The sequence below is a fragment of the Leptonychotes weddellii genome, chromosome 8, assembly GCF_054177405.1.
Source record: "Leptonychotes weddellii isolate Sample4059 chromosome 8, ASM5417740v2, whole genome shotgun sequence".
NCBI classification, from domain to species: Eukaryota; Metazoa; Chordata; class Mammalia; order Carnivora; family Phocidae; genus Leptonychotes; species Leptonychotes weddellii.
The window spans coordinates 36,144,593-36,157,949 of NC_138376.1; the positions used below are offsets into that span (position 1 = coordinate 36,144,593).

The following is a 13,357-nucleotide window of genomic DNA, read 5'->3' on the forward strand; positions in this document are numbered from 1 at the left end:
ATATAAAGCAGGAGGGGTTGGAGTGAAAGGATAAGATCAATTGCTGTAGGTCACCATTCTCTATGTGCTTTGAATAATTGTGATAATCGAAAACGGACTAATGATGATTAAGTGCAATTGTACTTTTGTCATCAACAGAACCTTTGTACTGATTTCTCTTGTCACCCCACCAAAGGGCCAAGCTAACAAACCTGGTCATACTCCTAACTTGGGAGGTGAGTGCGAAGGAAGGGGGTTCTCAAAGACATGCCATCTGTATGACCTTTCTTTTAAAAACATCACAATGTGAGTCGTGATTAGGAATGATTTCCTCACTGGCAGTGAGCAGAGGTGCCAGTTCTCTGTGGCTGCCGCCCCCTCCCCTCTCTAGTCCCCCATCCCCAGGGCGTGAGATCAACAATATCTGCACATATCCCACTGTGACCCCTCTCTTTCCCTAGTGTGAAAAGATCAAGGAATTATCATAAACATTATCTGTGAGAGACCTCAGGGATAATGTAGAAGTTCATTCACTTTTGAGGTAATGTCTGAGAGAGAGAGACATAGAAACAGAGGGAAGGGGGAAACAGAAGTACAGAGACACTGAGGGGTGTGGTGACTCTGGGTTGTAAGAGAGCCACCCAGATATGTGGACATGTGCAGACAAGTCTTCCAATCCTCTGTGTCCGTGTCTCTATAGATCTAGAGAGAGAAGATCAGACAGGGAGATGGAGACACCCACCACAGGATACCCACATTCACAGTGAGTCAGAGAGACACAGAGAGAGGCCAAGTGTTACAGAGAGAGACCCAGAAAAATACAGAAAGAAACAGAGATGTATAGAGAGACTGAGGCTCACTCAGAAACACACAGAGAGTGACAGAGACAGAGCAGAGGGAGATGCAGAGAGAGGCGCTCAGAAATCCAGACAGACCCTCCCTCCCCCCACCCCAGTACATCGGGGCTCCAGTATGCCGGTGTGGCCGAGACTTTCTGTGGCAGCCCAGGGCCTTGTACAAAGAGAGGGGTCTTTTCCAAGAGGAAAGGAAGTGGTCCAGCTTACAGAAAGACAAGGTTTGTAATTCAGTGTTTGTAGGCAACAGAAAACCAGCCTATTCCCTGGATTCCAGAGTGACTTAAAAGACTCCCATTTGCCCAGGGGACTCGACCCAAAGGGGCTTATTGTTCCAGAAAGAGTGAGCCCATAATGCAGCTGTTGTGAGGCTTTGGGTTCTTGCTGCTTGTACATTAAAGTTGTGATTTTCTGTTCTTGAGAAGGTCATACGTTCCAGGAATGGCAGAGCCCTGGGAAAAATGTGCTTCTTCCCGTCTTCTTGCCTCCGGGGAGTATGAAGGAAGCCTCCCATGCTGTGGTGCTGATGGAAGAGTGCATGAAGTATGGGAAGGATGGAAGTCCCCCCTGGCTAAGCTGTTCTTCGCTGCTAAACATTTCTCCCCAACAACTGTCAACATACATGCATATATGCCATGCCAGGCATCCACAAGGGAACAGAAAGACAAAATGAGCTGCAGCAGGACCTTGGTCCTGTTGGAGCCTCCAGCTCCATGCTGTCGGGTTATGTTTATCCTCAGGACGAGAGTCTGGTTCATCTTGGCCAAGGTGGCCTGGGATGTCACCTGGCTGGTTTCTGTGGGTTGCTAAGGAGGGGCCCTCATGAATAGTCACCAAGAGTTGGGCTGACTCTAAGTAGGTCATTGCTGGTTCTGTGTACAAAAGGAATCCAACTGCCAGCATAGTCCACCTGTCCAAATTTAAATGGATTGCACAGTTAGCCTGGCTTGGGCTTGGAGGAAAGTTGGCCGTGAGCCAAGTGAAAACAGAGCTTTTGAACCAGAAAGATGCTCGTTGTAAGTTATGGAGCCTGGAGCCTGGAGGGATGGGTCATAGCTAATCCAGGCTTGAGCCAGAGCTAGAAACCCAAGTCTGCAGGCTTCCAGCTCTGGACTTGCTCCTCAAGACATGGAACCACTGAGGGACTCTGTCTACTCTGGTGATGTAAGATTAACCCTCACCAACAATATGTTTTTTTGAAACCAGTGATGAGGAAGGGAGACTATCATATTTCAAGTACAGAGCTGCTCATTTTCTTAACCTTGTAGGTAAACAAATTCGATGTTCAAACAAGGAGCCCCCCGATAGGAGAGCAGTACAATAGGTAGAAGCTCCTTTGGGGGTGGGGGGGAAGCTCTTTTATAAAGCAGGCACCCAGGCTGATGCATCAGAAGGAAATGAGTGGATAAAGGAAAAGGGGGCAGTGAACAGCCCCTAATTATCCTACCAAGAAGCCAGTGTTAATGATGTTACATTACAAAAGGGAAAGTGAGACACACTTTGTGAATGAGGGGGTCTCTCTCTTCCTTTTTTACTGTAAAAAACTTTCTCTAAGTAAGGAAGCTTGAAAAAGCAAAAAATATAAGAAGTCAATCAGAAGGTAGAAAAATACACCAACTTGCAGGTAAGTCATCTTTCAAGTGGCATTGCTTATCTTGCGACAGCAGTCACATTTTTCTCAAATGAAGTCAGAAAGGGATTTTAACTTGACATTTCCCTAGTTATTTCTGTCGAGTCTCTTCTAGGGAAGAGAGTGGGGCAGGCACAGTCCCGGTTTTCATAATGCAGAGATCTCAGTACAAAGAAATGGGACATACCCAGAGTCAATATATTGAAGTGAGGATGGAATCTCATGAAGCCAAATAGTTATAGGATTAGAAATCTGGAAAAACTTTAGAAAGGACTGGGTCCAATGGCCTCATTTTATAGATGGGAACTCTGGGCATGAACAAGAGAGAGAGATTGGTCTTTCATCTGTATGTGCATTAAGCAGGGAACAGTCCCATCTAGGATGAAGGCATGCTTTACTCAGATGCAGAGCACTTCCTAGGATGGGATGGCAGTAAAGGCATTTGGCCTTGGGATTATTATTAACCAAGAAAGGGCCCATGGATGCTAACAGAGAAACTCCAGAAGTTTTTGGAAATCCCTTGAAGAAGTTGTGCCCTCTCTCCTGCAGCCCACAATTCAGTCTGTCCCCTCCTGAAAGATGTCTGAACCGCACGTTTAGGGTTCCAGGAATGGCAGAGCCCTGGGAAAAATGGAAAGGAGGTCCATTCCACTAGGGAAGACCCCAAGTGGAGACATATTCAGTGCCCTGCTCACACCTCACCAAGGAAGTGACTTGGTCAGGTGGCTCAAGGAGAAACTGGTGCTACCAGAGTCTAAGGCTGATGCGTGGTTAGACACTTAAGACATGATGATTCTTGGGAAAGTTATTTAAATTCCTTAGACTTTGATTTTCTCTACCGTACATTGAAAAAAATAGAGTCTACCTCATAAGGTTGTTGCAAAGATTAAATGAATACGTGTAGGTAAAATACTTAGAATAGTATTTGGCCATTGAAATGTTAGCTGTCTTTGTTAAAGTACCTGTGAATTCACGTACATACACAGACCCAAGCAAACACACAGGCGTGGCCTTGTGCAGGAGTTTGGACATTGACACCCTCATGGAAGTTAGTTCATTGACTTCTAAATAAAAGAATTAAGCATTTGATTCAGTCTGTTCAACATCAGGGGGATCAGCCAGCAAAATCTGCTGAGCTTATCATTGGACAGTTCTCTCATTCAGTGTTACTGTGGTTGTAATACAGAGTCCCCTGCCTGGGAAAGACTCCGGGGTTCTATTCAGGGCACACTGTGTCTGAGCTCTGCTTCGCTTTTCGCCTTCTCTGTGAAGTCTTCCCTGATGAGTCCATCCAGAAGTGCTGATGGTCCCCACCTGATTCCTATAATAGTTATAATCTGTGCCACTCACTTTATATTTATTGTGTTTTATTGTTTATTTACCTTTAATCTTTTGGTGTGCAAATATTTTCTTTCTCAGATAAGACTGTAAACCTTTGGGGGTAGGGTTACTCGCTTGATTTGCTGACTATGTTACTCCCTTTTGTATGCCCGAAGTGCAGAGCAGGTGTGTTTCACAAAGAACATGTTCAATAAAGGCTTCTGATTACACAACCGCAGGATTGATGATACTGGCTTTTCCAGTTCCCAAATGACCCGGTACTCAGCTAGCAACCTCAGGAGAAATGACCTATTTCCACAAATGTGGCCTCCTTAGTTGTCATCATCGTAAAGATGTAACAAAATTGCCTTTCCCTTATTTCTCCTTCATGTCAACACTTCCCCTGGTGATACTGAAATGGAGGATTGCCTTAGGTTCTGGGGCTCGGAGGAGGGTATGTAAATAGGAGACACTAGGATCCGGATGTGTGGGCTTTGGTGGTGAGAGAGGAAATCCAGCCGGGCTACCCTGTCAGAAATCAGACCATGTGAAGTTTCCTGCAAGTTGAGACTGCACCTTCCGCATCTGAATTGCCCCCGGTCATGGCCCGAGGCTCAGTAAGAACTCTTGGCCCAGTTATTAAAAAATAAAACGAAAATCTCTTTGGCGTAAGGTAGGGATTAGATCACGATTTACGGATCCATTTGCTAGCCAGTTTTTCCCCAAGTTCAGCACCGACACAGGCAAAACTCTGGTAGCCCTTAAAACTCAGCATCCACAGTGGCCTGCCCACCTTTGCATTTTATCCCCTGTGTTCTAATTACACCGGGGCGGTAGATGCAACCCGGTCTCATGTGATCGTCTGAGATAAAGATGGGGAATTAAAGCACAAACAGTGACTCATTATAATGGCTTTACTCCAGACAGGAGAAACCTGTAATTTCTCTTAGGCGTGCTTGATGGACCCATCGTGGAGTGAATCACAGACTTACACAGGCCTTGAAACCCCGGGCGGTTTCAGATAGGCTTCTCACAATCGGTGGCTGGTTTGCACCGGGACCTCTTGGATTTCCCTTTCAAAAATGGAGAAGAGGGATCACAGGGGCTGAAGGGGGACCATGGGAAATGCAAAGGCAGGCACTCGTGATGGTGGGGCCCAGCGGCCGGACGCTCGGTGCCGACTCTCCCTCTGGGCTGCTAGCTTTCCTGCATGCGGTGAGTACACATGCCAGGACCAAACCTTCCTCCGACTGAAGACCAGGTTGGTATTGCATGTGTTCCGGAATGGGGAAAATGTGTGATTTATGGTGGTATCCTCTGGAATGCTTGATTTTGCAGGAAACTTTCCTGACATTATTTAGAAATTGGCTAGCTCAAGGTTAAAGTATGTCCTAGATCTCTTTTACATTTGTTTTTCTTTAAAAGATCATTTGTCAGGATCTAATTGCTCCCTCCTAGGAGTGAAAATGCAAAGCACTTTGTCAGGCAATTGGACTCCATTTTCTGATTGTGCCTTTGCTTGATAAAATGGATAAATAAACCAGCTTTCAATTCCCTTCCTTTAGGCTGAACGTAAAGTTGTATATGTATTTTGATAAAGCATTCGTTAGTCGTTTCTTCGTATAGTGGGGCTGACAAAGCTGTCTTTATATCAACTTAAAAGGAAACATTTCTTCCAGTGACGGCTAAAACCTTTTTGTGAAGGCATCTACCCTTGTTTTGAGTGGTCTACCGTACCATTTAATCACCCATATTCCTTGTCCTCTGAGGACAATTGCGGCCTTTTAGATGTGTATCGTAAAGCGCTCTTTTGTGTGTGTGTCAGCATTCCAATGAGCTTTCTTCCTGGAGCCGAGCAATTGCCCAGTTTACCAATTCCTTTAAAATCGTGTAAGTCTCAAGATAGCTGGTGAGAGGCTAGATAGCTTCCAGCTCTGAAATCATGCGATTCTTCAAACATAACAGTATTCGAACCAGACTGCCATTCTCAGAAAAGATACTGAGCTACAAAGAGATTGGATGGAAGCCATCTAAAATAGCCCAGGATAAGATGCTTCTGATTCTTTTTTTTTTTTAAGATTTTATTTATTTATTTGAGAGAGAGAGAATGAGAGAGAGGGGGGAGGGCCAGAGGGAGAAGCAGACTCCCTGCCGAGCAGGGAGCCCGATGCGGGACTCGATCCAGGGACTCCAGGATCATGACCTGAGCCGAAGGCAGTCGCTTAACCAACTGAGCCACCCAGGCGCCAGATGCTTCTGATTCTAATAGATCTTTTCTATCTTTCTTTCCCGCAAGGCTCTTTATGAAACAGCTCTTCCATGGCAAGGGACAACTGGTAAGAGTGACTGAATCCATTCTGTTACTGAGGCCAAGCAACAAACAACTTGGTTAGCCATCTGACTCTATAATCAGAGCTCTAATTACCCCAGCGGAGTAGACAGAACGGACGGTTATGAAATTCAGCTGAGGGGAACAAAACACACACACCCCAACGTGTGGGTCAGCAGACTCTAAGTTCCTCACCCTCAGTTAACCTTTCTGAACTGGGCCTTCCCATCAAAGGGATTGGCCAACGAATGTGAGGTGAGTTGCTGCTTAGAAGGTGAGCCAACAAGTGGAAGGGACCCTCCCTCTCACGTTGGGGTGAAGTTCATGGAGGGGAATACTTTGGGGCAGTGTCCACTTCGTGGGCAAACATCCTAGTCCAGCTTGCCTTGGGGTGTTCTGTGTGGAGGGGTTTGAGAGATCATGGCTTCCCATGTATTCCTTCCTTCCTGACTATGGTTACCGTTCCCAGGCTGTACCCTTTTTAATTTGCTTTGAGAGTTCTGATGCTAGCCCTCGCACACCGTGTCTGGGCAGGTGGGGAGTGCTTCGGTTCCATGACTCATATCCTACAACCCCATTCTAGCGCAGATCAGAAACAAGCTCTGGGACCCAGACAGACTAATTCCAACTCATTCAGAAACCCAGCTCTTAGTACAAGGGAGGTGGGACGAATAGGAAATGGTTGTCCGAACAGCTGGGGTCTTCTAGGTCTGTCCAAGAAAGTATCTTGTGAGTTTTGACTGTGGAGACAGGGCAGAAAGGATGCTCATGCTGCCATGCCCGGGGCAGACTCATTCATCTGACGTGGCGTTGTCTCTTGCCGAACCTAGATAGGACCTCACAATCTTTTGGCACAGAGGCTCCAGGTAGTATAACAAAGAGGTAGGCTGGGAGCATGTCTACTTAAATCACCGGGTTCCAAAAGGATCTAGAGTACCACATATGCTCACCTTTCCCTCTAAGATAGAGAAGTTGCCTTGTGATTTTAAAACAAAAACTTCAGAAGTTGGTATCATTCTCTGTGGGGGCCATTCATTTATTCAACACACGCTGACTGGGTAGCTATTATGTTTCTTACACTCTGCTGGGTGCTGGGGACAAAAAACTAGCCCTTCCTGTTCACCTCCTAATGACAACCTGATTTTTTTTTTTTTTTTTGGTCTATTCTGCTAGGTGCGGGCCAATTTCTCTCAGGCTCTGGGGCTGGAAGCACTAAGTCTTGTGCTCTGTTGACCCCTTATCATCAGGGCTTAGAGCACAGGCAGTGGTGTGGGAGGCATCCCTTGCTGAGAATTCCCTGGGGAGGGACATCCTGAGCCACATGACCTCTGGGACCCTGAAGTCTAGCTACATTGTCCTCCCAGCCTCAGGGGCCAGCGAAGGTTATTCTCTCTCTCTCTCTGAAGTAATCACTCTGTTAGAGCAGAGTCTGGCTTCCATTCGGTGGCCTAGAATTGCTGTTCATTATCAAGTGAAAGACAAAAGTGGATGGTAGTGGGCAATTCACACTTTTATGAGGACGCAGGGAGGGAGAGAGAGGCAGGTTGGGGAAGCAGGGAGGAAGAATTTGGGATGCTACTTTTCTAGTACCTGAGAAGCTGCCAATTCTAGGTTGCTCGTTGCTTTTATCTCTGAAATAGGCCAGCTTTCAGGCACTTTGGGAACAAGATGTAGGGCGTGTTTCTTTGTAAATATCAGGGAACTATTTACCTAATCACCACAGAAGCCTCAGGCATGAGTTCTTCTGCATCTTGTTTTCTCTTCCTCTTTTTAATTAACCATTTCTGAGTCTGCTTTCCCCTTCCTGGGATCATCCTAGACATCTCAAGGTCATCTCATCTCTGCTTGCCTTTCCTCACCTCTCCACCCAGAGCATCGTGTATCAGGATAATTCTGACTCTCCTCGCTGTCAAAGATGAGCTAGCCATTGCCTCCTTCTTTCAGGATTCCCTAAGGCCAGGTCTGTTACTCTCTGAGGCGCTACTTTGGGTCCCGGTGAGTGACCTCCTGTGTGGTATTAGCATAGGGCTGGCACGTGGTAGCTGCCCAACCAATGCACCTGGAGCCTGAGTCTGGATACATTCACGTGTTCCAAGACGATGGGCGGTCCTTGAGCAGTAGCCTTAAATCCCCCAGAGCACTTTGGATGATAAGGTAAATCGGTATAACCAGAGTGAAACAAGTCTTTTTACCACAAGGATTCCCAGGAACTCTGCTATCTGTCTGCATATATGTGAGGGGCTGGGGGAGGTGGTGCTGGGACACACGGTTTCTCCAACTGATCTGACCGTGGAACCCCTTAGTCTTTCATGAGACCGGTGTTCCACAGAAACCCACTTCAGGACACAATATCTTGGCCAACTGCAATTGACACCAAACTCTGTATTGTTTGCCTTACTAAATAAAACAGGCAGATTTCCTGAAATCACAGAACATTTAAGTCAGTGTATACACATGTCCTCAGGGTCGAGTTTCTCTTCCATTCATTTAAAATTCAACTTTGGTGCCTGCTACAAACTTGGCAAATAAGTGGCGGGTAATATGTGTCAACCCTAGGAATACGTACCCATTGTTGCAGCACTATTCTGTCAGGATTACTGCTTACTGTTTTTATGTTCCCCCCACCAGGTACTAGGATCTTGATTTAAATAGCCAGGGACAGTTCTTCCCAACAAAGCGTTTTTCTGCCACTGTACCCCAGGGGTTTTGAGAAGTAGCGATTTTATGAAAACACGCAATTTCGTTGTTAAACTGAACACACTGCAAAGCCAGAAGTTAGTGAATGGTATTTTAAGGTAAAGGTAATTTAAGCATACTAGACATAGAGTAACTCCGGATTCTCCATGGGGGAGAGGACCTGGCCTCGACTCCAGCACTCTTCACTAGGAACCAGTAGATCCCTGGGCCGGGCAAGTTGTCCTTGATTAGGTTCACATCTGAAAGCTGCCTCTTTCAGTTCTGTCTGTGTTTTTGCCGATGTTCTTTGGCACAATCCAGTCTTGTTGCATGTATTTAGATTTTGTGTCCTTGTTCTTTTCTTCATTCTTTCAAGAGGTCGCTTAGTACATGCAGACACTGTGCTGGATATTGGAGAAATACTATCTCTCTATATTTTTTAAATATTTATATTTATATATATATATAGTATTTGTTTTTTTTTTTAGAGATGGAGTGCCAAGGGAGAGGGAGAGAGAGAATCTTAAGCTGGCTCCATGCCCAGTGTAGAGCCCAATGCGGGGCTCAGTCTCACAACCCTGAGATCATGACCTTAGCTGAAATCAAGAGTCAGATGCTTAACCAATTGAGCTACCCAGGTGCCCAGAAATACTTTATATTTGCAGAAAATTTTCATTCAGCGTTATGCAAAACTCAAAGTTCACTTTAATTATTAAGGCTTTATCAACGGTGAATCTAAGTATGTCTCTTCCATTCTGTTCTATAAAATATCAGCCTCTGATTATGAATTATGCCGGATATACTTCTTTTTATTTTTTAATTCCCCATTTCAGAGCTCTGAAGCTCTGGCTCATTGTGTGCTCTGCAGAACACTCTGGCTTGTGGCTTCAGCCATCTATATTGTGATGGGACAGATTCCATTCTACTCTTTCTGGTGAGAAGAGAAACAACCCATTTGGAGCTACCTTGAAAACATTTCTCCATCTGACCCGTCACTGCCAATCCTCCTCTGAGCAAAAATAAGAATGCCATGCCTCCTCTTGGGTAGCATTATTAAACATCCCCTCCTTCCCAATTGTAATAATTGAAGGAACTTTACCATATAATTATCATACAAAATGCTTCCTTTCCCTTGCACCAGACTGTAAGAACAGGAATGATGAAATAGCAAATTAATTAACCAAAACTCTCCAAACAGTTAATTGTACTCAGTTCAAAGTTTTTGTTTCTTGAGGTCATGCTTATGAGTTCATACTACATATAAATGATCGGCTAGTAAATTTTTTCTTAGGAAAAAAATGAATGTGTCATTATTTCATCATGTTCCATAAAGAGCATAATGATCTACAGAAAATGCCATGACTATTGGATCCTTTAGTCCCCGAACACTTTCGGGAGCTGTGGACTTACAGAGGCCCTAGCACTGCTCAGGAAAACAGTTTTGGGCTTCCTAAATCACATCACATCACATCACATCACATCATATCACATCATTGTACCAAATGCCTGACTTTCTTCTAGCAAGATTAAGTGAAGTTCTTATATTGAAAACTGTGGACAGTAAAAGGCTTCCTTCTGAAGCCTTAGATAGCAGGCATTATTACTTATAAGTGGCCTCCTGTTGGCTCGTCTTCACCCATTTTCATTGTACATTTCAAACTATTGCTCTCTAGGTGGAAGAGAATTGCATTTACCCTTAGCATTAGTCCTATTATTTGGCTCTGAATGTAAATATCTTTTTTCACTGATGCATGTACCTTGGGAAGAAGATTTTGATAGAATTGTGAAAAATAGTACAGAGAAAGGACCAAAAGGACCACTTCAGTGGGAGAAGTGAATGATTTTCAACTTGATAATGAAAATGAATCTTCCAGTCTGTATTTCTATTTCTCCAATTGCAGGTTACAATCCATTAGAGGGTTGTGGATTCAATTTAGTGGGTGGCAACCAGTTTCCAAAAGAATGTCAGATAGAGCGGAATGCAAGATAAAAATCACAAACACAGCAGAGTGTCTTGCTCATAGGTGGGAAGGATAAGTAATACGTAAAAGCTTTTGAAATATAAAAATCATGTACTTTCCAGTTTTGTATATGGATATCTGTATACATACATATATGTGTCTGTACACAATGAGTCATGATGTAAGATCTGTTTTATTACTGTGTCAGGATAAAAAATTTTTGAAAGCCACAGGTGTATATGTGAAACATACAGACACGTCTAAGACAACTTATACTGGTTCTTCTGGTATTTCCTTTAGTGAGGACAGTTAAAAATCTATCCTAAATAATATTAATATTGCAAATTGCTTAGCGTGCCCATCCACCAATTTGCTGCATACATGAGAACTTCTTTCCACCCACTCATGTAAGATCTTGAATTCCACACACATAACCCAGCAACTATGCAAATCCATTACCACACTTTGCCTGTCACTCTGCCATGTTTCCTTTCCCTTGCTCAGACTTGCTCTACAAGAAGATAGTATAAGTCAAAATACTTCCCCCCTGTTCATTGGTTAGGAACTCAAAGAATTTTAAGCTCAAAGACAATTTGGAAGCCTTCCTGTAGGTGCCTGTGATTCATCCTCTCATGTGAAGGCTCCCTGGAGTCATGAAAGTCCATCTTAGTCTTGACTCCACCCAGGAAAGGTCTGATCCCTGAGCAGTGAGTTTTCTCTGCTCCCTGGCCACAGATTGCCTGGTGAGCCTAGATGGATCAGAGTTAGTTTGTCTCCATTAGAGCATAAACGAATTTATGTTTGCTGAGGCTCAGTTTCTGCTTGGCCTTATTCACTAGCTGCAGTATGTAGATGATCTCTCTTCTCACTATTGGTTTGACTTGTCTGCATTCCTCACTGGACATCCTTTATGGAAATGACAGCACCCTTTATTTCCCTACCCCCAGCATCTGGCACAGTTCCTGGCAAATAGGAGGCACTTGATAAAGGGTGGTTGGTAGAATGTATAATCATCCCACATTTTATGAGGTGGATGAGAAAGAAAATAGGCTCAACAAAGGTCAAATAGTTCATCAATAGCATAAATATGATTAACACCTTAGCTCATGCTGAATCTAAAGTTCATGATATTTTTACTTTGTTGCATCTGTACTACCAGAAAATTGTTCTAAGGAACTTTGTTTCCAATAAATGGTCTTAGTTTCCACTATCCTGTAAGAACAGTATGGTGGTGATGATCATGATGATGTTGATGAATTTCAACTGTTGTAAAGATGCTTTCTTGGAGATTTGTCTTTGAAAGGTGGAACTACCAAGAAAAGAGGCTTTATCAAAAGAAAAATAATTGTAACTATGTGTGGTGACAGATGTTACCTAGACTTACTGATCATTTTACAAAAATACAGATATCGAATCATTATGTTGTACACTTGCAACTAATATAATGTTACATGTCAGTTATATATTAAAGAAAGAAAAAGGCAAGAAACAGAGACATGGCCAAAGAATAGTTACCTTCTCATGCTTCTAGTTTCTCTGTATAATAGTTGATCCATCTATAAGAGAGAGTCTCAGTGCTTGCTCCAGTAACAGACAGTAGTGTATATTCATTTCATTTTAAGTTACTTGACCCCCTTTGCCCCTTTGTAGTTCTCAACTGGGAGCAATTTTCTCTCCCAGGGCACACTTGGCAATGTCTGGAGACATTTTTGGCTGTCACGGCTGGGGAGGAGGCTGTTCCTGGCATCTACTGGGTTGAGGACAGAGATGCCACTGCACATCCTACAATTTACAGGACAGCTTCCGACAACAAAGAACTATCCAGCCCCAAATGTCAATAGTACCATTGCTAAGAGGTCCCATTCTAGAACTTGGCTTTCCAGCTGCATAATCTGGCTCCACCACTTTTTATGAGTGACCTTGACTCATAGTTGCTCCACACTTTGTACCTTAGCTTCTCCACTGATAAAATGAAGATGGTAATACTGTCTTATGCCATCTGATTAAATGAGTTAATGCAAAGAAAGTGCTCAGAACAGTGATTTGCAAATAAAAGTTCTTGATAAATGTTACTATTAAAGAAAACTGTGGATCAAATAATCAGAAATGACTCCTTGGTGAACATACATCTTTCCTAGTGCGTCCCTCATTCCTGTCTATTGTTTGTAGACAAGTTAGCAGTTGAGAGAAAGTCTTCCCCTTTTTTTACATGTTAGCTGGCCTGAAAGTAGATATTGGGGTCCTTTCCTGGAGCAGGAGGTTTTGGTTGGGACAACTTCCCAGTAGGGTCACCAAGGGGTTGGTTAGTTGGCTAAGTTTTGAGTTGTCGGGCCTTATCACCTCCAGCTGGATCCACTTTCATTCTGTATTGCAGGTGAAGATCCTAATGTGTGAAAATGAAGTCCCAGGCAACCATGATTTGCTGTTTAATGTTATTTCTGGCCATAGAATGTTCTCACTATAGATCCAAGATCCACATAAAAGTAAGTTTGATCCATTCTCAGGTGGTCCCATGAGAAATCTGTCAGTTCTCCTAGATGGCTAAATTTATGATAAATAACATAATCTTTAATAAAATTTCAAATGACTACAATTTTACTCCTGCTGA

At 43.7% G+C, this 13,357-nt stretch overlaps 1 protein-coding gene across 1 annotated transcript in view; it reads left to right on the plus strand.

Moving 5' to 3' along the window:
- The first annotated feature begins 13,136 nt into the window (after positions 1 to 13,136).
- LOC102729281 (adhesion G protein-coupled receptor F4) overlaps positions 13,137 to 13,357 on the plus strand; it is an 11,892-nt gene continuing 11,671 nt past the window's right edge. The window contains exon 1 of the mRNA XM_081828388.1: positions 13,137 to 13,256. Coding sequence (XP_081684514.1) covers positions 13,146 to 13,256 — 111 coding nt within the window. The 5' untranslated portion in view covers positions 13,137 to 13,145. The remainder of the gene's footprint in view (positions 13,257 to 13,357) is intronic.